The following is a 24,246-nucleotide window of genomic DNA, read 5'->3' as shown; positions in this document are numbered from 1 at the left end:
CTCTTCTGATGATGTAGTGCTAGTAGCAGCTTCACTTGTAGCTTCGGTGATGCTAGCCTCTTTCTTCTTGTGAATTATATTCTTTTTAGAAAAGAAGTCAAGTAAAAAATGTTTGCCTGCCTGCCATTATCGAGCTTTTTCGTTAGCGTTCTTGAGGGAAAGAGCTGGCGCAAAATCGTCAGCGAGCCAGCTCGCCGCCTGACGAGGGTGTGACGTGGGTGACGTGTGACGTGGGTGACGTGGGTGTGTCACTGACACACCCACGGCTCGCCGCGGGGTCACAAGCGTGATGACGAATCATAATTCTTTAAGGAAATCGTTTTTATTTTGTATTATAATTACAGTGAAATGTATTATGTTTTTGTCATTATTACAACAAATCAGTGTTGTAGTCAAGTCACCAATTCACGAGTCCAAGTCACCCTCGAGTCACCACTCTTCGAGTCCGAGTCCAAGTCCGAGTCACCAAGGGAGAGTCGTAGTCGAGTCCGAGTCCAAGTCCGAGTCACCAAGGGAGAGTCGTAGTCGAGTCCGAGTCCAAGTCCGAGTCACCCAAGGAGTGTGCAAGTCGAGTCCGAGTCCGAGTCATCATTACCTGTGCTCGAGTCCGAGTCCAATTCCGAGTCACTTAAGAAGAGTCCAAGTCAAGTCCGAGTCACAAGTCTTCATGTATTAATCTTCGTGGATATATGTTTTGAAATGTAGCTGCTCCTCTTTGCTGTTATCCTGTCTATTGAACTGCTGTGAAGCGAGTTTGGCTACAATTCTTGTAATAGGTGCTATACAAATATAAAGCTTATTTCTAATATTCATATTATTATTATATATAAATAAACTATATTTAAAATGAGTTACCTTTTAGAGAAGTGATTATATTTGTATGCCAATATTTTCCTATGGTAAAGTTTTCGTTTTGCACTTTTATTTTGATAGTAATAAGATTGGGACTCTTATTTTGAAGGAACATTTACGGGTTAAATCAGTTTACAGATAAAGATTTAGCCCCATTTCTGGGGCTAAATCCATTAGCCATGTGCTAAGTAGCACATGGCTACTTAGCATGCAAAATGATGTCATTATGCATGTTAAGTAGCCATGTGCTTTCGTGTTATCGGCTGAATCTTTATTTATTGATTAGATCACGTTACTCTGATGATAGTGTTCAAGACAGCCTATATGTCTGAACTCGACCCTTAGAGTATGTGTTACGGAGCCTTCTCTTCTATATTGTTTCCACATAACGAGCATTTTGCGCTGCTCTTTTCCAATGTGGAAGCAGAATGTGTGAAAGCATACAGCACGATGCGGGGTGTGTCTGTAGACATCTCTAGACTGGAACAGCGGGGCCCAGTACGTGAACTCGCCATACAGGATAGAGGACATCAGACTCCAGAGAAAATGTGCTCGAGTCCGAGTCCAAGTCGGAGCGTCAATGTACGAGTCGAGTCCGAGTCATCGTGGGGGGGGGGGAATTCACGAGTCCGAGTCCAAGTCATCCTGTGCGAGAATTCACGAGTCCAAGTCCGAGTCGCGTCAATCAGTGCGCGAGTCCGAGTCAAGTCACGAGTCCCGAAAATCGGCACTCAAGTCCGACTCGAGTCCGAGTCCAGGACTCGAGTACTCCATCTCTGCAACAAATACACACTTGCAACTGATAACACTGGCAATGATTTTATATTTATTAGACTATTAAAAAAAAGATCATGCTCCAAATAAGTGGGGGTACGGCGTACCCCGCGTCCAATGCTTCGGTGATGCTAGCCTCTTTCTTCTTGTGAATTATATTCTTTTTAGAAAATAAGTCAAATAAAGAAAGTTTGCCTGCCTGCCATTATCGAGCTTTTTCATTAGCCTTCTGAGGGAAAGAGCTGCCGCACACACCCCCAGCTCGCCGCGGGGTCACGAGCGTGATGACGAATCATAATTCTTTAAGGCCCTGTCACACTGTCCCGAAATTGACACCCGATGGACACACGATAAAGGAAATGTTCAAATTCGGCTGTGATCGTAGCAACATCGGGCCATTCGTGAGGGCATCTAAGCCATCGTATGACCGCCGGTGGAGTTTCTCAGACTCCGGCAGCAACTTCGTGAGCGGCAACTTCGTAAGGCACTCGTGAGGGCATCTTGTCAAATCGTGTTATCATCGGTGCATTCACATTCACTCTGATCGGGGCGAATGCCCGATGGCACCGAGGATAACAAGATGCCCTCACGATGGCCTTACGAAGGGCAAAATTGACACACGAATTCAACACGAAAATGAACCTTCGCAAGGTCCTTCGGCAATTTTTTGGCATGCCAAAGATTTTGCCTCCGCTCACGAAGTTGCTGCCGGAGCCTGAGAAACTCCGCCGGCGGTCATACGAAGGCTTAAGATGCCCTCACGAACGGCCCGATGTTGCTACGATCACAGCCGAATTTGAACGTTTCCTTTATCGTGTGTCCATCGGGTTGTTTTATTGCACAACAAAATCATGTAAATATATTATGTAAATAACCCAATTTGTGTTCTGTGAAACTAAAAAGGATATAATATATTATTTTGAAGGACAGTTGACAGGAAATTGTTGTTGTTATGGAAACAACATTACAGAGAAAACGTAATATTTTCTACATATAAAGACGGATAAAGTAAAGAACAAAGTCTGAAGATATCAGTACAGTATCATAGTACTGTAACATCATTGTTTTTGGTACTTTCATTGCAGTTGTATGTCTTAAATGTAATGTAAATGTTGCCTTCGTGTGTGGTTCGGGGCCATCTTCGTGCGAAATTCACAATTCCATATTCGTGTGTCCATCGGGTGTCAATTTCGGGACAGTGTGACAGGGCCTTTAAGGAAATCGTTTTTATTTTGTATTATAAGTAGTGTGAAATTATGTTTTCGTCATTATTACGACAAATACACACTTGCAACTGATAAGACTGGCAATGATTTTATATTTATTAGACTATTAAAAAAAAGATCATGCTCCAAATAAGTGGGGGTACGGCGTACCCCCGCGTCCAACGCCCACTACACCACTGGTTTTCACTATAAGTACAAAATATGTTTTGGACGGACACTATAATTTACAGTTTTTTACCATGTTCAATCTGAATTTTCTTTAAAATAAAAAACATCTGTATTGATTCTGACTTTTCTACATCCAACTCACAGGTTTATCATTACTTTGAGAACAAAGATTATTAATTTACCCCTTTTAGAAGATATGGTCATTTGTTCTGGGAATGTCATTTTCAAGCCTGAGACCTGAAAAACAGGCTTGGGGCCTAACAGGCTAACTCAGGGCAGATGCTTCTCATCTTCACTGTATGTTGTGTCTTTGCCGATCATAAAATGAATCTTTTGTCCAATAGTTTTTTAAGTTAGATTATATTGGGAGTTAAATACACATCAATGCACATAATCTATAATGTCTTGTTTTTTATTGCTGCACATAATTTATTACAATTCTATTTCTGCGATTTCACCCATATTCAATGTAAATACTGCTATAGCAGTTTTACATATAAAATATATGTATTTTAGTTTTTTAAAAATAAGAATATATGTTATTATATTTTTCTTAAAATAGTTTTCTATCTGTGTTTTATTTGTATTTGTATTTATGTATGTACCACAACGCAAAGTCAAATTCCCCCTATGTTAACCTACCTGGTAATAAACCAGTTTCTGATTCTGATAAACTTCATAAAAAAACATTATGTCTTTATTTTTCAGACGACACCAAAAAAGGATCTGCACCAGAAGGCACCGTGGATCCAAAGGTATCCCCTCCAGGTGCATGAGCAATACATTTCACTATTTAATACTGTTAACACGTTTAAAACAAACAAAAGGTAAAACAGTGAGATAGTGACTATGGTTGAAAAGGTTTAGCTATTTGTGTGGTGTGTTTATAATGTATTGAAAGCATTAGCTTAGCCTGTCAAATGATTTTGGGCGTTAAGATAAAGCTAAACTCCTGAGCACTATTTTTTGTATTTCTTTTAAGTCTCGTATATGTTTATATAACATTCTTTAACCATCCAGTGACCACAGTTTTTAGACTAAACTGTATCTGTGTATATGACTTTAAATCCTTTGTTAAGGTTTTTTAACAGAATGCTTATTTTTCAGGCTTGAGGTTTTTTCTTCCGATAGCAGTGTGTTGGATCGTACTGTTAGCCATCATGGGTCTTCGTATCTACTGTGAGTATTGTCTCGATGAATGTCAGTTCAACAGTTTGAAATAGGCTAAAATGTGGGTTAAGGGTGAAGTGTGTGTGTGTGTGTGTGTGTGTGTGTGTGTGTGTGTGTGTGTGTGTGTGTGTGTCTGCTTGTGTTCTCCATATTTAAAAAAAAAAAGGCATTGGTTTGAATCGTCATAGTTGTTGTAAGATGTCTACAATACAGAGGAAACCAGCCGCTCCGCCAGTTATCTCTCCAAATGCAGTTAGCTCGTTGCTAACTTGCAACTTCCCCATGTCACTCATTTTCTAAGTAAAGTTGACCTAATGCTGTTTTAGACGACGTCCTCAGTAGGAACTAAAGGTCTGGGGTCGGAGAATTGGAAAACTCAAAGGAAATGTTTGAGACATTTTGGCTCCAGTCTTTTTTTGGGGGATCTCTTGAAACCTGAAGAGAGACGGACAAGAAACATCTTCCAAAAGAGGCACAGTGACAACAAACAAATTGAATTATCACTGTGATTTAGAAGCTATGTCTTTTATTTTGCAGTTGATACATTAAGCCATATTGATCCAAACCAGTCAGAAGAAGTCAACACTCTACGGGCAAACAACACAAATCTCAGCTTAGAAAATGCAAACTTGACGAGGGACAACAAGAATCTGACGGACCAGTTGGGCAACCTGACACAAGCCTATAATGTCTCAGAGAGAAACGTGAAAGACCTGTCTGCAGGAGTCCAGGAGCTGGAGACCAAGAAGAACAACTTGACACAGCAAATACAAAACATGGAGACAAACCGGAATGAGCTCAACATCAGTCGAGCTCAGTGGAGCATCGATTCCTACTGCTTAGGAAACACCGGTATGTTCAGATCCTCTATATTAGGTCACAATTACAATATTTTCATACTGCAGGCATGTTGTTGATTGTTTGGACTCTGTTGTTTCAGATGAAAAGTGTAAAGCTTGTCAGGACGGCTGGTCTCTCACTCAGCCCAGCTGCTATGCGTATAATGACGCTGAGTCTCATAATAAAAAAACCTGGGAAGAAGCTCAAGAAGATTGCAGGGGAAATAATTCAGATCTGGCTGTTGCACGTGATTCAGAGGAAAAGGTAAATCCATTAATATGACGCAATTAGAAAGTAATTGTGTTTTGTGTAGGTTTGAACACACGTTGGGTCTTTCGGTCATTATGTGCTTATTACAGTTTAATGTTTAAATATCTGACATTTCTCTCTGTTTTCCAGGAAGCAATCAAAACTAACAGAATTGGAAATAAAGGATTCTGGATTGGTCTGAGAGTTGTAAATAAGAAATGGAAGTGGGTGGATGGAAGTGATCTGACTGAGAGGTAAGAGAGACGTTACTAAACAATTTGAATAATAAAATGTATCAGCCTTTCTCTAAACATCATGTTCTCTCAGTCAGATCCTGGATAGCAGCTCCTGATCCTGCTGACGGTCACTGTGCAGTGTTTGGCAGAAACACAGACAAATGGTACTCAGTGAGGTGTGATTGGACAATTCAATGGATCTGCCAGAAGAAGGCTCTGTCTGTTCAAACAAAGCACTCATACTAAGAAGGTTACTGGAAACTCTTTGAGAAACAGATGAATTACTTGTGAATAAAAACAAATTCCAAACAAAATCATAAAACAAATAAATGATTAAAAACAGTAATTCCAGAAACGTTTCTCAAACTCGATAAAAACAATAAAACACAAAAGTTAACTCATAATGTGGATTATTTTAAAATCGATGTACTTTTACTTTGACTTAATTTCTATGGAGCTTGCTAAATGAATACAAATATGTCTTTCTTTAACATGTGATGGTGTTTTTATTAGATATGGATGGTTAAAATAGTTAAACTGTTCAGTGTGAATAATGTTATTCTGTTGTGTTAGAGATGCAACGCTTAAACTCTGCAGATTATTGCAAAGACTGTGGACCATTTGATTGCTTCTACCGGCCAGCAGAGAGCGCTGCATCACTTGTTCTCAATACAAAGTTCCAGAGTCTGTTTAATAACTATTTTTCAGGATTCAAAGGTTTATCGTCATGACATTTAAAAACTACGCTGTAATTATGTAATGTATGAAACATGTGATCTCAGGTTCCTTAACAGTGCAATTAACAAGACATAAGAAATACATATAAAAAACAAGAATACAAATAGAAATAGTCTTCTGGCCGGTGGGATGAAACTGTCCCTGATGCTATTCTGATGACGCAGTTTATGGATGATTTGTATCTCATCTGTATTTGTGTCTGTGAGCAATGTCTTGTTTTACTCTGTTGGCACCAGGGAATAAATGTGCTGCCACACATTGTTGTTTTTGTGTTTCTCTTGAAAACATCAGTGCTTTAATCAAGTCTGGAGAAACAATCTTATTCATGGTGCGACCACTTGGATGAAAATAAGATAGAAGGAGATCAGACCTCAATATTCAGTCACTCTGTCAACATCAGCACCAGCAGAGTTCCAGAGAGGGACAGGATGTCAGTCTTGGTCTGAACTAACACACTTCTGACCAGACCTTTGGGTCCGGGCAGGGTTGTAATCACACGGCCGAGGGGCCATGAGTTCCTTGGTGCTGTTTCATCGACGATGACCACATTATCGTTGGGTTGAAGATTCCTTCTAGTGTTGACCCACTTTTGCCTTTGCTGCATGAGTGGCAGATATTCTTTAGCCCACCTCTGCCAGAAGAGGTCTGCAATGTATTGAACTTGTCTCCATCTCTTTCTGGTGTAGAGGTCATCTTTGCAGAAGAGTCCAGGTGGTAAGAGTGGTTTGGTTTTCAGCTGCAGCAGGTGGTTTGGCGTGAGGGGTTCTAAATCCTTAGGATCAGCTGACACAGTTGTGATTGGTCTGTTATTGAGAATAGATTCAACTTCACAAAAGTCGTTTCAGTGCGATTTATTATACTCAAGCATTTCTCTTCCTTCTTACCCGATGGTTAAAAACCATAAGCCTACCGGGTGCGCCGCTCACTACCACCTGTTTCCCAGCTTTATAATGAGCCGGTCTCCCCTCCCCCGGTGCCCAAAGGCTGCTTTACAAAAACAGAGGCATAGTACAACTTATTTGATAAACTTAAATAAGAATTAAAAGGAAGATTTACTATAAACAAAAAAGAACAATAACATCAATGGATAACTAATAAATAATATAAGCTCCTAGATTTATATAATATAAGCTCCTAGATATGGCTTCATCAATGTCAGTTCAACAGTTACTATTAAATGTGACCTGAAGCTCTGTAACTCTGTCTGGCGATCCAACATCTCCCCTCTCGCTTGCTGCCACACATGTTGCAATAGGAAGCGTGAAAGTGAAGCGTGTGTGAAGGTGTTTGCTTGTTTTGCTAATTGGGCAAAAAGCCGCAGTTTAAATGTGTTCCTGTTCTTCAGTAAGCTCCGTGACTTATCCTTCCTGATGTTCAAACTGGCTCTGTGCAAAGATGTATGTCAGTGTTTTATATTTCATGTACTGTAGACTACCAGAACGTCCCAAAGTATAGAATATAATTTTGCACCAAACAAGGCAGTTGTTCACGTGTTCATATGAGCACTTGACTATTGATTCAAGATAGATTCAAACATGTGAACCCATTCTTCAATGTCTGTTAAGAACATTTAAACAGAAGCTTCAACACCTCCCTCTGTCTGTCTCTGTAGTTACCTCTGAACTGTCTGAAGACAACGCCAAGCAGACTGCAGAAATCAAGACCCTGACATCACAGAAGGATCGCTTGACAACGCAAATACAAGAAATGGAGACGAACTGGAATGAAATCAACGTCAGTCGAGCTCAGTGGATCATCGATGAGTACTGCAAACAGGATGAAGGTATGTTCAGGAACCATCAACTGGGATAAACAAGCTTGACAATATATTTTATATATGGCGACCACTGTAGAAACAGATAATATTCTTAGTGCTTGAAATATGAGAACTGCATGGTAGTAGACGACCACACGAGCATATGTGTAGAGCACGTTAAACCCTCTGATTTCTCTAAACACATTTCTTTATTACAACACCACACATGTATTTGTTTTATTAACCTCCAAAATACTAGTAAATACTTTTAGTTTTAACTTGTGGTTAATCGTGATTAGTCGTTTTAGTGATTATCGTGATTACAACTTTTTATCGATTGATATCAGTTTAAATGTCATTATATAATATGTTTGTTTGGCATTATGGTTTCCTCCTTTAATTACTTTTTAACATGACTTTAAAGTGCCTTGTTGTTGAAATGAGATTTATTTTTTGCCATTTAACAAATATATATATCCCAACAAATAAATAATAATGATCACAATTTCAAAGCAGTCATGTGGATGATGGGTTGGTCTCTGTTGTTTCAGTGACACAGTGTCGACCTTGTGAGATGAACTGGAGATACCAATACCCTAGCTGCTATTGGTTCAATGATGTTGGGCCTACAGAGCGGTTAACCTGGGAAGAAGCTTGAGAATACTGCAGAGCGCTTAATGCAGATCTGGCTGCTGCACATAGTCTAACTGAAAAGGCAAGTGTCCCCCTGCATCTGGGAACACTGCTGTGCCCGATGCAGGGGACAGGACCAGAAAGCATGTTGTTGCTTCTGACTGAGGAGACTGGCTTATTGTAAAGAGCTTTAAACCATCTCATACAGACAGGGCCACATCCAAATGTTGATAGAACATTAAATAAATATGGCCATTCTATTGTAAATAATAGGGGTGCACCGAATGGGAAATTCTTGGCCGAAACCGATACCGAAAATAGGAAACAGTTGGCCGAATGCCGAAAGGCCGAAAATGATTAATAGAAATATATATATATATAATGTATACATTTTTTACCAATGTTGTTCAGCTACCTGATTATAGAAATAGACATGATTATGGCAAAACATAACTTAAATAATAATCACTATTATGGGTCCATAAAACATTTATTCAGCACTTTTGAACATTTGTACATTTATTTTCTCTGTAGGATAATAACTACAACAAAGTGCATTCAGAACAAAGCCAAGGGGCTTTAAAACAGCATAAACATCTAGGCCAGTAGGCCTACAACAAAATAGTGTCAACAACAACAACAACAACAACAACAACAACAACAAATGCACCTATAAGTGCATGCATACAAATGTGCAAACTGGATAAATCCACATGAATGTAACTATAGTATTTACAAATGAAAGCTTATGATAAGCCTATGATAAGCCAGCCTTGTCTACTTATTAAGGAAACGTGGGAGGTTCTTTTTAATGAACAGTAGCTTCTCTGCTTTATCAGCCATGAGTCTGTTCCTCTTCTCATCAAGCACATGAGAGGCAGCGCTGAACAGTCTCTCGCTGTCAGTGCTTGTGCATGGAGCACTCAAATACTTGCGTGCCACCTTGGCCAGGTCAGGAAAGCGGTCTTGTTTGTTTCTCCAGTATCCAAGAGGGTTCTCGCTTCTGGGGATGGGTACTTCTGAGAGATAATCATCTAACTGTTGAGCGGTTGAGCTTGTCACCAGCCTGGCATTTGAGAGGTTTGAGAGAATAAGATTGTATTTAAAATAGGGACAGTGCATAATGAACATTTAGTCAAATGTATATTTACGCATGCCAGATCACTTGGCAGACAAATAAAATCATCTGACATGTCAAAAGAAATTACAACATTAAGAGCATATTACATAGCAGCACATACAGTACTAATAAATATCACATTCAGTAGCACATAGTACAGTAAGTAACCAAGTCAGAACAGAGTAGCCTACCTATTTGGGGTAGTATTCTCTTCCATGATCTCGTTGAACATATCAGACAACGAGGGTGGTTGCCCCCTCTCCTCCTCCTCCTCTGCTGTAGACAGACGAGCCCTTTTTTCTGTGGTCTGCGTCACGTCTCCTGTGCTGTGCGCAGCAGCCTCCTCTCGTGGGTTCTCCTTATCCAACACAGCCTGGATCATGTCTCGTGCGCTTTGCTTTTTCCCCGCATCAAAATAATTGTCTTTATATCGCGGGTCAAGTACAGTCGCGATACAGTACAGGGGATCAGAGTAGATATCAGCAAAACGTGTGTTGACAGACTCCAAGAGTGTACTTTTCATAGTTTTTACTCCACGGTCCGTTTCAACCTCTTTCCTTAGAAGACGCTTTAGAGCCGCATTTAAAGGGATGACGTCTGCCACCGATGCGTCAGATGAGCTAATCTCTCTAGTTAGCTGTTCAAATGGGGCAAGAATGGAGAGAATGTTCTCCATTAAGATCCACTGGTTTGGAGTGAATGATGCGGGGAGATCATGATCTGCGCTGTATGTAGCCAAGGTTCGCTTTTGAGCAAAGAGGCTTTCCAGCATATAATATGTACTGTTCCACCGTGTACTCACATCTTGTTGGAACCGTTTTGTTGTTACTCCAAGCTCATCTTGTATTGGCTCAATGCGAGAATAGGCCAGTTGAGAGTGTTTGAAGTGACCAACAATCTTTCTGCTTATGGCCAACAGATCTTTTACGCTGCGTTGAGCCAACACTCCCTCGTTCACAGCTAATTGCAGAGTGTGGGCCATGCAGCGTATTCCACTCAGATTGCATTCTTCTATAGCTTTAGTTATATTTCGTGCATTATCAGTGACTATTGCGTGCACTTTAGGTCGGTCGATATGCCATGTGTCGAACATATTGGCGAATGTCAACGAGATGGACTGTGCTGTATGAGACCCCCTAAACTCTTGCGAATGCAGCAGAATCTTTTGCAGTTTAAAATCCTTGTCGATCCATTGTGCAGTTAGACTGAGCATACTGGTGATGCTTACGTCTGAGCTCCATATGTCTGTCGTGAAGCTGATGGCTGTAATATCTGTAGCCAAGAGCTCATGGATGTGATTAGCAACGACATTGTACAGTTCAGGTAAGCACACGTCTGCTAAGTGTCGTCTGCTAGGCAAGGAATAACGTGGCTCAATATGCTCAATAAGCCTACGAAATCCAACGTCCTGTACGACAGAAAACGGTTGATCGTCCATGGCGATGCATTCCATTAACTTCCGAGTAATGCCCTTTGCCGTAGGACCATCACTGGGAAACTTTTTAATCTTTTCAAAAAGGTCCGCCACAGAAGGAGTCGGGGTGCTGGGAAGGACTTTTTTTTTCTGTGCGCTGGTGATTTCATCATACTCCGTATATTGGTCCGGGTGTTTAGATTTCAGGTGATGGAGTAATCCCGAAGTGCTGAAAGTCTTTGAAGTTACACCCCTCGAGAAATGTCAGCTGAACACGTTTTGCAAATCGCAATCCGCGACTCTTTATCTGATATTGTGAAGTATCTCCAAGCGGCAGACATGTTGACTGTGAGCCAGCCGTGAGCATGGTCCCTGCCTCGCCGCGTCTTTATTACGTCATCACAACAACACGTTAGGTTGCCTGTTCTGACATTCGGTGATATTTTTTCGGTGATATTTGTTCGGTGCTAAAACCCTTTCGGCCGAAAGCCGAAAGGGCCTTTTTAACCATTTTCGGCCGATAATTTTCGGTGGCCGAATTTTCGGTGCATCCCTAGTAAATAACACACTGTTATTTACTCAACAATAACACACAATTATCCTTGTTTTTATTTATTTGTTTGATTCCATAATCTCGGGCTTTTTTGGCGTCCGTCAGGAGCAGAATTTCAAAATAAAAATAACCGGAAACAGACGTAGGCCTATATGGGACATTTCGAGCATCATTGCGATACACACCACACCCACTGAACTGATTACCCAAGATCCTCAGCTATGTTTTAAGCTCGCTGATTGGATGTTTTAGCCGCAATGCACGTTGGGATATGGTGTTAATGCGATATGAAATCCCAAAAACATTTCGGAGTTTAGGATGGCCGAAGACACTACACTACCCATAATCCCTAGCTATCGTTTGGGACTACAGTCCCCATGATTAATCTTCAAACTCTGGGATTGGATGTTGGAGTTGCAGTGCCCCAAGGTTACACCGAGCGTCAAACAGCTCTTTGAAATGGAACGAAACCACAGCAGACCATCCAAAACTGGACTTGAACGCCCCCCCCAGAACTACACATGCTGGCTATTGTGTTTCGCAACATGTTCTCTATGGCACGTCTCTACTGAGAATTGTAGTTTTAAAAGACGTTTTGGTTTTTCCCAAAATTAGAAGTTGACAGTATTAAACTGTGTGCAGCCCTGGAGGTTTAGTCGATAGGAAACACATTGGTGTGTACACATTTAAAACATGTAATTACTAAATGGGTGAAAATCGCTTGTATCCATAATGGGCAGCATTAATATATACCCACACGACAGCTCATTGTTACTTTGTTATTCTACTCCACTACAATTCAGAGGTTAACCTGGTATTTTTAATCCACTACATTTATTTGAGTTACTCTGTAGATTCTGATTAATGATGTGAAATATAAACAACCCTTAAATCAGGCTTTAGTTACACCTGAATACAATTCAGGGAAGGTGATTGTCAAGTGCCAACAATCAGGCGAGATATTTGATAGTTGGTGCTTGAGAAGACTAAACATTTATCTGCAGATCTCTATAAAGTATATTCATTTCTCGTTATTCTCTACTAATAGTTAAAGACTGTATATAATGGCTATTTTGCAGATCCCTTTCAAGATTTTAAGATTTTCCAAGGTTTATTGACATATCATATACACAACTAATTCAATAACGTGCTTTAACCACTAGGCGGTGCACACAAGGTACACACAGCCATAATAACTTTGTATTATTAGTGTAGACACTTATGTATGTATATCATCTGAAGATGTGTAGTTTATTCATGTTTTCACATAATGTTACAGGATATTGCTATACTATTTCTCATGTTTCACTTCTACACATTAATATCTGATTGGTAAAACATCACAGACAGAAAGGTATATCCGTCATTTAATGGTAAGCTATTGAAATTGTGATTCCATAGATGTGTCTCCCATCACCCAAATCCCCTGACTATTATCTCAACTCAGTATTTACATTCTTATATTAAAAAAAAATCAGTAATATCTTTAAAGACTACAAGTCCTTTTATATCAGCTGTGCACCGTTATGGTGTAAAATAAATATAACCTATCTACCAATTGGATCAAATATAAAAGTCAGCCGAATTCGTATTGATACTGCAAGGAGACGTATTGTGTGAAAAGAAATTGAAGATGTTGTTTAATTGCTGATATATTTATGATCCACGTCAAGTATTCAGTTTCCTTGGCAGTTCTTCCTGTTTGTCCAGAAGTCTTCTCATCAGGGCTCTATAAATAGCGAATTACGGTAGATATGTAATACTTAATGCAGCCGAACTGTGTATTACAATGCCGTTATGTGATGACTTTCAAAGAGAAAAGCAAGCACACTCGGAATAAAGTATTATTATTATTATTTTTTTAAGTTTTTCGGATTTCATATCGCATAAACACCATATCCCAACGTGCATTGCGGCTAAACAATCCAATCACCGAGCTTCTAGCTGAGGTTCTTGGGTGATCAGTTCAGTGGGTGTGTGGAATGGATGTATAATGAGAACGGTGTGTGGTGTGTATCGCAATGATGCTCAAAATGTCCCCGATAGGCCTACGTCGGTTTCTGGTGACTTTATTTTGAAATTCAGTTCCTGAGGAACGGCTAAAAAGCCTGAGATGATATAATTAAACAAATAAATAAAAACAAGGATAATTGTGTGTTATTGTTGAGTGAAAAGAAGAACAAATTAGAAGGAAAAAAAGATTTAAAAAATACAGATTTCAGTATTTTTTATTTTGAGACTCTGAGCTTGATATTGAGTAAGAACATGTTTTATGAACCACACAGTTTCCGGTCTTCCAAGACCTGACCGGACAAAAAGACGTGCTGCAGGCACGAAACACATTACCAATAGAAATTCATTGCTTTTAAAATCGTTCTGTGTGACATGAAAAAAAAGGGGGAAATCATGATGGTGAACACGAATCAATAGATTAAATGTTGTGACTATAACATGAAATGCCGTGAAACTGGGTTGCACGATCAGCAGGGGGTTATTTTTCTGTCTCCGTTTCCAGAGCGTGTCAGCTTCTACTCATTATATTTAATTTGTAATCCCTCCCTACTGTTCACATGAAGATAATCTGATCTGAAGTCCTACAGAGTTGAGGTGTAGTGATTGGTAATAAGTTCAGGCCTCTTATGGCGCATTTCCACTGCAGGGCCTGGCACGGGTTAGTACGGTATAGTTAGGCCTTGGTAGGCCAGCCTCCCTTTATGCTGCGTTTCCATTAGAGTTTAGTAACTGGGGCAGTAACTATAGTAACGTAGTGTAGGCGGAGCCGTGACGTCATCTTCAATGCGAAACACAAAACCAACATCAGCTGTTAGCTGTTAGCACTCAGAGCTCACAGCTCCTCATATCTGTTCAGAAACAGAAGTTAAAGTACAAACCACAGACTGTCTGTGTCATGGCGAATACAGTCGCTGGTTTAACACGAAGCACATTACCAGTAGAAATACGTTGCTTTTAAAATCGTGCTGTGCAACACGACAAAAAGGGGAGAATCGTGTTGGTGAACACGAAATGCCATGAGACTGGGTTGTCTGACTACTGTTCTCCATGACTCTCCTCACAATATGGGTGTGTGTGTGTGTGTGTGTGTGTGTGTGTGTGTGTGTGTGTGTGTGTGTGTGTGTGTGTGTGTGTGTGTGTGTGTGTGTGTGTGTGTGTGTGTGTGTGTGTGTGTGTGTGTGTGTGTGTGTGTGTGTGTGTGTGTGTGTGTGTGTGTGTGAAAAAACAAGAACACACTATTTATTTCTAAGGTCCATGTTCAGTCACGTCAAGCGATGCAAATGAACTTCTCGAACAAAAGCAGAAGTGGTTAATGTGAAGGCTGAGAGATGGACTTCAAAAGAAGAGAGGAAACAACCAGTTCTCCTATTGCGATGTCCAGAGGTTTAATTAGAGCAACACTTCTCCGTCTACGAGTCAGAGAGGGCTCAACAGAGCGGCTGGAGTGATGGCGGAGCGAGAGGAGGAGGTGAACTACGCTTCTGGTGTGTTCAAAGCCGGCAACAATCCTCCACCTGCGGGTAAGTTTAGTTATTTAACAACTTTCACTTCCTGCTGATGATTTTGAATCAGAGCCTCTTTGTTAATGTGATCAATGCAAAGTTGAGTACTTCAATCCAAAGTTTTTAATGTTGTGTAATTGAAATGTGAAACCAGAAACATGAAAAATCTGTAAATAATTGACCTTTTTACCTGTTTTTGTATTTGTGTAGTGTGGGTAAGGAACAGATTTGTAGCTAACCCAGCACATTTGAATTTATGTTTTTCAAAATAACAATGTTGAGTGCAAACGTTTCCCTACGAACCAATTCAACTCATCATTGCAATTTTGCATCTAGGTTTTAATAATATGAGTTTTCTTGATTCATCAATGCGCATTTTTGGTAGAAACCTTTGAACCTTCTACTATTTCAGTTTAACTTCAATTCATATTTCTTTAACTCGTAAAAAGATTCAAACTGATTTTTAGCGACTCGCACTGGAGATATATCATCGCGAACACATCTAAACCAGTGAGGAAATTGCGAAGTGAGCTAGTTATGTGTTGAGAGTTTCCCGTATCATGTCGTTTCCATTTTTAAACGGCATGATACAATACCTGAAGACAATCTCATCGTTTTGAAGCTGCCCATTTTAATGCACTTTGAGGAAAAAACTGCATTTTTGCAATAAATCAATGATCGTTAGGCCATTTTTCTGCTATATCAAACAATTAAAGCAGCCTTTAAAAGTCCTTCTCATTTATTCACTAAAAACCCTGAGCATTTCCTTTGACCTTTCAGAAAAAAGAGGGGAGGAAACTGTGTACGTTGAGGTGAGGGTGCAGAACGAAACAAAGAACGAGGGTAAGATGTATTAAAAAAAGCATGCAGGTGTTACTGCAACTGGGAGTGCTACTGCTACCACTGCTACCACTACTTTACTATAACTATCATTAAAAGGGAACAAGTTAACAAGAACAGTACTAAAGTGTATATCTGTAGTGCTTTGTCAGTAACCCTAGCACTCTAACAAAGTAGACATATTGGGAGTGTGCTGTGTGACAAATGTTAACGTCTTGCAGACGGGGCATCCTGGTCTTATGAAGAAATGATGGTCCCACGTACGAAGCTGCACCGTCTTATCCCCCGTTTATCTTTGTCATATAAAAAAGAAGTTTCTAATCAAAGTATGCACAAGTCTATAATGTCAAAAAGAAGGAAATGTCCCTGTGAGGGATTCATAAAGTATATCTTCTTCTTCTTCAAATCATTGTTGACTTGTTTTAAGTGACAAAAAAGTACTTACTCTAGTCTAAGCCAAACCAAGACCTTTTTACCAGAGTATTCTGGTCCTTTAGTAAAACAACTGATACCATGCGGTACACTTCCTTTACAAGTAAAAGTACAGCATTGAAAAAGTTACTTGAGTAAAAGTAAGTAATTATAAAAAGCAAACTCTACTGATACTCGACACAGAAATGTTAAAAATTAAATATAAACACCCGCAAATATTGTTCTAATTAAATTAAATAAACGTAAATATGTGCAGATGCCAATTAAGCTTCTTTATTATCTAGTTTGTCTTATCGTCCATCTGTTCATATTTATAACAACACATATTTTAAAAAGAATATTGCATCTCAATTATTAACTTACTATAAATGTAGTGGAGTGAGATAAATGATACCTTTGAATTGTAGTTGAGTTAAATCATACAGTGGCATGAAAAGAAAATACAAGTACCTCACATTTTCCCTTAGGTACAGTTTGATTAAATGCATTCAGTAACATTCTATCACTGCCTAAACTCATTCAAGTGGTTTTGTTGCTTTTTACGGGGTTTTATCTGCAACGTTATTAACGTGTTAAAAACTGTGAATTAATCTGTGACGAAATATGAGGTTCGTTTTTAGGAAATCTCTTGCGAACGGTTATTTAGAGATTGAACTTTTGTGGTGTACTGAAATTATGTTACAGTGACTAATACTCAACACCTACCGTAACTCTCACTGGAACACTTTTAGCAAAGTACATAAATCAGTTTCTCAAAACACAACTCTTTAAGTCGGCCCTTTGACAACAGTCAGGTGCCTGTTTTTAAAGATGTGAACAATCTTTCGCTGTCCATATCACTCCTCTTGTTCATTTTGGCCATTTCTCATACAATGTAAGTCAGTGCTTCTCAAAGTGTGGTCCGCGGACCACTGGTGGTCCGTGAGCGCCCCCTAGTGGTCCGTGAGTATATTGATAACATTTCACATTTGAAATAAATAAATACATTTAAGTTTTCCGCACTCTCGCGGGAATATCTCCGTAATGGAACAAGCTTAAGTTTCACTTTTGCATGATAAAGCCCAGGGCAACACCTTCATCACATATGCTGTCACTTGTTTGTACCATTTTCAGGCGATTTATAATCTGTTCTAGAAAAACGATGTGTTTTGGGATATTTGTGGAGTTAGGTGGGTGTTTTTTTATTGGTTAAGTGGTCCTTGGTATGAAAAAGTTTGAGAAACACTGATGTAAGTGATAGGGGACCAAATGCACTCCTTTGTTCTGAACTGTATTCCAAAGTTTGACTGACTAATATAAGGTTCAAGCATCTGAGTTAGTCAAATCAACTTGGTATCCTTTCCTGTCTTTTACCTTTTACTCTCATAAAAAAAAAATATCCATCTGCATTTACCATACTGTAAACTGTCCGAGTTGAAAAGTGACACAATATCTGTACTAAGGAGACTGTAACTCTGAAAGGTACCAATCTTCATCTGGAAAGTTAATGTGATTAATTTGTGTTGTTTAGACTCAGCAGGGCGTCGGCGCTTTCAGCACTTGGCTTGTTGTTTGGGGATTCTCTGTGTCATTCTGCTGGGTGGCATCATCGGAGTCTGCGTCTACCGTAAGTACACAAAACAGGAAGTGCATTATCTCACACTTAGACATGAGACAAACCGTAAAGAATAGTAGCAGCTGTTTTATCTGTTACACCATTTGATACCAGTCATGTACATGCCACAGTATTGTTGGATACTGTGCGTACCTTCAGCCACCATTAGTGGGAAATACAGATGTGTGCATACGAATAATTCAAGTCATATTCTATATTTCCCTTGTTCTTAACTAATCACATGATCAGACCCAAGCGACAATGAAAGTCTATCTGATGTCAATCTATTAACAAATGTCATGTGTCTTTCATGTTACTGAGCCTCTGTGAAGTTCTGAGTTCATCCCACGCTCTCTACCCACCAGAGTGCTTGCTATTTCACAAAATGTGTAGCTTGAAGACTTCCCCATTTCACTCCTCTCTTAGAAATGTTGACCTCAAACCACAGTGACAAGCAGTTACATCTCTCACGGGCTCCGCCCTCTACTGGACTCTATGGGTACTACCTTATCATGCAACCATTCACCTACTGAGATTTCTATAGACGTAGCCGGCCCCGGGGCGGGCCTACCTGAATGTGTGCGCATCTCACTTCCTTATAAAACGAGGCCTCGAAAAGCTGGAAAAGCTATGTCCAAGAAACGCCTGGCAGGCTGGCTTTGCGGAGGCATTGCACACGCCTATGAGCAGGCAGGGAGAGCCTGTCCCGCGGGGGTCGTGCACACTCCACACGAGTTGTGGCTGCGTCAACAGCTTTATTCAACGGTGTGAGTGTGGAGGATATATGCACGGCGGCGTCTTGGTCAATGCCAGGCCCCTTCATAAAGTTTTATCTCTTGGATATGTCTGGCTCTTTCTCAGCGTCTCTGCTTGCTGGGGCAACACAGGACTGGTGAGGAGGGGGGGGGTGGCTGTGGGTCAGTGGGCATCTGACCCCCTCCCCAGGCGTAAATGCGCTTACATTTCTCCAGACCCCTTGAGGGTCTCAGGGTGACGTAAGGCGCTCTGGGCCCTTACAGGGCTGGAGGGCTCCCCTCGCCTACCAGGGGGCAGGAGGGGGAGAGCCCTCCATACTATAGTCTGTACACACTCTGCACGGTCAATGTTTGAGTGTGGGGGACATGGGGGACACTTGCGCTCTCCCCGTGCTCTTTAGGGACTCAGGAGAGAGGGTGCATAGTGAACCCATTCAGGGCTGCAGACTTTCCCTGTCTGCCTATAGGCGGACGCAGGGGAGCCCTCAGCACTGTTTTCGAGCACACTTTTTTGCGAGGCCAGCGCGTCAGGGTGTGCTCTGTCGGCCGCAGCCCGGACTTCGGGAGAGGTGAGTGAGGCGCAGCGGCTGTTAAAGCCGGTCAGGGACAGTGAGGTGGAACGGTGTGCTGGACGACAGTGCGTGCATACATCGGGGCCTGTGAGAGATATAACGCCGGGTTACGTATTGTAACCCTTGTAATATTACCCCAGGTGGAGCCCTCTACTCTGGGGCACTGTCTGTCCTATACCGCTCGCTGAAGAGTGGTGAAGGATGATGGTCAGGAGGCGAGACCTCCTTTTATACGGAAGTGAGATGCGTGCGCATTCATCTAGGCCCGCCCCGGGGCCGGCTACGTCTATAGAAATCTCCAGTTGGTGAATGCTTGCATGATAAGGTAGTACCCATATATTCCAGTAGAGGGCTCCGTCTGTGTTAATATGCCAAGGGTTACAATATGTAACCCAACGTTTCAGGCAATGTGAAATATTAATGGGTCTGAGAATTGGAAACGTCAGAACACTTTGAGACAGACTGAGACATTTTTAGTTTGAGTCTAAAGACCAGAAAACTTAACGTGAGACTGATAGGAAAAACCATACAAAAGATGCAAATTGACAAAAAACTAAATTACAATATAACCTTGATTATAAAATAAGTTAATTTTCATTTTGCAGTCCAGGTGCTGAGCAAACTAAACCAGGAGCTGGAGACCCAGAAGAACAACTTGACACAGCAAATACAAAACATGGAGACAAACCGGAATGAGCTCAACATCACTCAAGCTCAGTGGAGCATCGATTCCTACTGCTTAGGAAACACCGGTATGTTCAGATCCTTTATAATAGGTCATAATTACAATATTTACAAAAGGCAGTCGTGATGTTGATTGTTTGGACTCTGTGTTTCAGATAAAAAGTGGCAACCTTGTCAGAAGGGCTGGAATCTCACTGCGCCCAGCTGCTATGCGTTTAATGACGCTCCTTCTTCTGGTTGGAAAACCTGGGAAGAAGCTCGAGAAGACTGCAAAGGAAATAATTCAGATCTGGCTGTTGCACATAATCCTGCTGAAAAGGTAAACCCATTAATATGATGCAAATAAGAAAGTAATTGTGTTTTGTGTAGGTCTGAACACACTTTGGGTCTTTAGGTCATTATGTGTTTATTACAGTTTAATGTTTAAATATCTGACATTTCTCTCTCTGTTTTCCAGGAAGCAATCAAAACTAACAGCTTTGGAGTTTATGGATTCTGGATTGGTCTGAGAGTTGTAAATAAGGAATGGAAGTGGGTGGATGGAAGTGATCTGACTGAGAGGTAAGAGATTCGTTGCTAAACACTTTGAATAATAAAATGTATCAGCCTTTATCTAAACATCATGTTCTCTCCTCAGCTCCTGGATAGCAGCTCCTGATCCTGCTGACGGTCGCTGTGCAGTGTTTTACAAGGGCAAATGGGTATCAGTGAGCTGTGGTGCAACACGACAATGGATCTGCCAGAAGAAGGCTCTGTCTGTTTAAACAAAGCAGTCATACTAAGAAGGTTTCTGGAAACTCTTTGAGAAACAGATGAATTACTTGTGAATAAAAACAAATTCCAAACAAAATCATAAAACAAATAAATGATTAAAAACAGTAATTCCAGAAACGTTTCTCAAACTCGATAAAAACAATAAAACACAAAAGTTAACTCATAATGTGGATTATTGTAAAATCGATGTGCTTTTAGTTTGACTTAATTTCTATGGAGCTTGCTAAATGAATGCAAATATGTATTTCTTTAACATGTTATGGTGTTTTTATTAGATATGGATGGTTAAAATAGTTAAACTGTTTAGTGTGAATAATGTTATTCTGTTGTGTTAGAGATGCAACGCTTAAACTCTGCAGATTATTGCAAAGACTATGGACCCTTTTATTGCTTCTACCGGCCAGCAGAGGGCGCTACATCCCTTGTTCTCAATACAATGTTCCAGAGTCTGTTTAATAACTATTTTGATTTGTATCTATCTGTATTTGTGTCTATGAGCAATGTCTTGTTTTACTCTGTTGTCACCAGTGAATAAATGTGCTGCCACACATTGTTGTTGTTGTGTTTCTCTTGAAAACATCAGTGTCCATCAATGCTGCTCAGTTCCTCTAACCCCTATGTTGTGTTCAGGTCTCCTGTGACCCTTTACAAGTTAAAATTATATAATAACCACACTATAGTTTTTATCGGAACAAGGCTTCATTATATCCTCCATAACAGCTACTGTATATGAACACTACCAAACTGATTTTGACAATTGTATCCAAGTAGGTCTCTCTAAAAATGTATGTATGTAATTTGGTGTTTGGTTCGGGAAGACCAGCAGCATTTTTGTGGAAGACTGGGTCAAATTTTGAGCAATCAAGATTCATCTTTGACTTCAGACACCCCACCCCCTTCATCCACTGTAACAATATTTTTTTCCCAACATGCACCTGGTCTCCTATCCCTCTGGGCCCCCCTCCACCCACGGGAACTCCACCTTTCTCAAAGAATATGTACACTAACACTGAACCTGAACACGCACACATACGCACACAAGCACTTATACAGATACACACACAAACACACACCATCGGGTTGGGGGGCGTGGCATGAACAACATTGTCCAACAAAAGCTTGTTATTTTTTACTTTTTCTAGCATTAATCTATAGGCGTCGATGTTGACCCGTAACACCACAGAAGTTACTATAGTTAATAATATAACGTTTTTTTTTTTTTAAATTGTATTCTAATATTAGTCTATCATAGTCAGATAACATAATTATCATTCTTCACTATAGGGAATATAATGAGTGAATTTAATCCCATTTGTTTCTTAAATATGTGGTGTAATGTGTTTTGGGGCCATACAATAAAATTACAACAGTTTGTACAGTTATGAATGCATAATAATTTAGTTATGTAGTAAAACCAGTATTGGATGATAGTCATTATTTTTGAGTGTTTTGTACTGAGATAAATGATGGGTCAAAATGTACACGATGGACGGTACAGCTTTCCAACACAACACAAGGGCTAGATGTAGATATTACATACAACAATGTGTTCTGTCACAAAACAAGACACACACACCAAAATCATGTTACTGATTACACGTCATGTTATCATGTTACTAATTACATTGTGACTTATTGAAGGACCCAATTATGTGTATTCAAAGTAAAAGAGTTTCTTGTTTGTCAGATGGTTGGATTCAATTACTTTGGGTGCATGCTTTAACAGGACATTCCCAAACCAGTTTTATCAGTATTTGGGTGACTTGAAGAGGGTTTGTTTCCAACCTTCATCAACTCATCACTGGGGTCCCACAGGGCTCCATCCTGGGTCCCCTCCTTTATTTCTCCATGCATATCATTTGTCCTAGTCGTTTTTTTTCATATCGCTCGTTGACGTTGTCAGTCAGTTTGAATCAAGCCAAATAAGGTCAAAACGATTCGATAGGTTGCAACATGTCTGACTCTGTTAAAACTTCACACCCTAACCTCAGAGCAGACGCTCTTTAACAGCCTCAGGTCTACAGCAGGATTTCAGACTCTCGTCCAGGATGAACAGAAGAACTCAGCAGGAAATGGGTAATTAAATATATTCCATTTTGTATGTGTGTGAGTGTAAAACATTGCTTTTTTCTTTTACCAAGACATTGTCTACATTTCTTCCTATTCATACAGTTTCTGATTCTTGACCAGATCTGAGCAACAAAGGGTTTAAAATACCAACATTTATTTCAAATTTGACCTCTAAAATTGTAATTTTCAAACTCTGATAAACACAGAATTATAAATGCAATGCATTTGTTTCTCTCAGAATAAATTGAGTTAGAAGCTGTCGATGTATCAGCATCTTTTATGAAAAATAAAAACAATTTGTTTATTTAAAATAAATCAGGTTTTAGTTTGTCTAATGGTTTTTAGCTTCAGCAGAAAGATATATGTTTGTGATTTTAAAAACAAAAGTCAGCGTCGGAACAGAGCAATTCTCTGTGTGTGGTTTTTAGTTCTGCTTTAGATTAATATCTGTGTCTGGAACATTACTCATACATTAAAGCTTACCCTTTCTGTGTAGAAATACATTGTTGATTTTTGCATTTTTGACTATGTTAATGCCTCAAGAGGCGCTGTGGCTAAAAAGAGAACCCGTCCAGGTGCACTATGAACAGAAAACAATCCACATTTGAAAGCTTCTTTGACTGTTAATTGTTGTTGTTCTTATTTTTCAGGTCAATGGTTTCTCTTCTTCACTCAGAATATTCTTCTGATAGCAGTGTGTTGGCTCATACTGTTAGCCATCGTGGGCCTTCGTATCCACTGTGAGTACATTATATATGAATATATATATTCACATTAATTGAAGATGTGTGTTTGTGTTGATCCTTATTGGTAACTTCCAAACAGTCAATGTTCACATGGGCACCTTATTATTGTTTAAAGATAGATTCCAACATGGGAACCCATTCTCAAATATATATTATGATCATGTAAACACCCACAAAATCATCACAGCCCAACAATTTCCTCTGTCTATCTCTGTAGTTACCTTTTTAATATCTGCAAATGATTTCAGCCAAGCAGACTGCGCAAATCCAAAACCTGAGAGGAAAACAAGCAGATTGATTGTGAATTTAGCTAAGTCTTTGCAAGGGATTTGTTAAAACCCTGAAGAAATTAACATACAGAAGCTTCCAAGAGAGGTGCTTTAACAAAAAACAGAATTGCATTATCACTATGATTTTATTTTTCAGTTGATAGAGTAAACCATGAGAGTGATTTGTTGAAAACCTGAAGAGATGGACAGAAAAAAAGCTTCCAAGAGAGGCGCTTTGACAAAAAACTGAATTGCATTATCACTGT

General features: G+C 39.9%; 1 protein-coding gene and 1 long non-coding RNA gene across 3 annotated transcripts; one reads left to right on the top strand and one right to left on the bottom strand.

Annotated features, from left to right (window-relative positions):
• Positions 1-9,113: 9,113 nt before the first annotated feature.
• LOC117441693 (uncharacterized) lies at positions 9,114-10,758 on the bottom strand. The gene is made up of 2 exons (XR_011642842.1): positions 9,954-10,758; positions 9,114-9,708 (listed from the first exon to the last, which is right to left on the bottom strand). It is a non-coding gene; the product is annotated as an uncharacterized lncRNA (long non-coding RNA).
• A 4,220-nt stretch (positions 10,759-14,978) lies between these two features.
• Positions 14,979-21,429, top strand: LOC117441694 (C-type lectin domain family 12 member B-like). Of its 2 annotated transcripts, XM_034077732.2 has the most exons (7): positions 14,979-15,262; positions 16,025-16,087; positions 18,027-18,122; positions 20,043-20,189; positions 20,277-20,440; positions 20,579-20,682; positions 20,759-21,429. In XM_034077732.2, exons 1-7 carry the CDS (start codon positions 15,190-15,192, stop codon positions 20,883-20,885), a joined length of 774 nt encoding a protein of 257 aa, XP_033933623.1. In that variant the 5' UTR covers positions 14,979-15,189; the 3' UTR covers positions 20,886-21,429. The 2 variants fall into 2 exon arrangements, with proteins under 2 accessions (XP_033933623.1, XP_033933624.1); XM_034077733.2 differs by lacking the exon at positions 16,025-16,087.
• Positions 21,430-24,246: the final 2,817 nt, after the last annotated feature.

This window comes from Pseudochaenichthys georgianus, unplaced genomic scaffold (genome assembly GCF_902827115.2).
Source record: "Pseudochaenichthys georgianus unplaced genomic scaffold, fPseGeo1.2 scaffold_1910_arrow_ctg1, whole genome shotgun sequence".
Classification (NCBI taxonomy): Eukaryota; Metazoa; Chordata; class Actinopteri; order Perciformes; family Channichthyidae; genus Pseudochaenichthys; species Pseudochaenichthys georgianus.
Note: the sequence above shows the minus strand (reverse complement) of the source record. Positions and strands in the feature narration are given on the sequence as shown.

Coding starts and splice junctions, on each gene's coding strand:
- LOC117441694 (XM_034077732.2), top strand. CDS start 15,190: ATGGCGGAGCGAGAGGAGGAGGTGAACTACGCTTCTGGTGTGTTCAAA. Junction 15,263..16,024: donor CAACAATCCTCCACCTGCGG/GTAAGTTTAGTT, acceptor TTGACCTTTCAG/AAAAAAGAGGGGAGGAAACT. Junction 16,088..18,026: donor GAACGAAACAAAGAACGAGG/GTAAGATGTATT, acceptor TGTGTTGTTTAG/ACTCAGCAGGGCGTCGGCGC.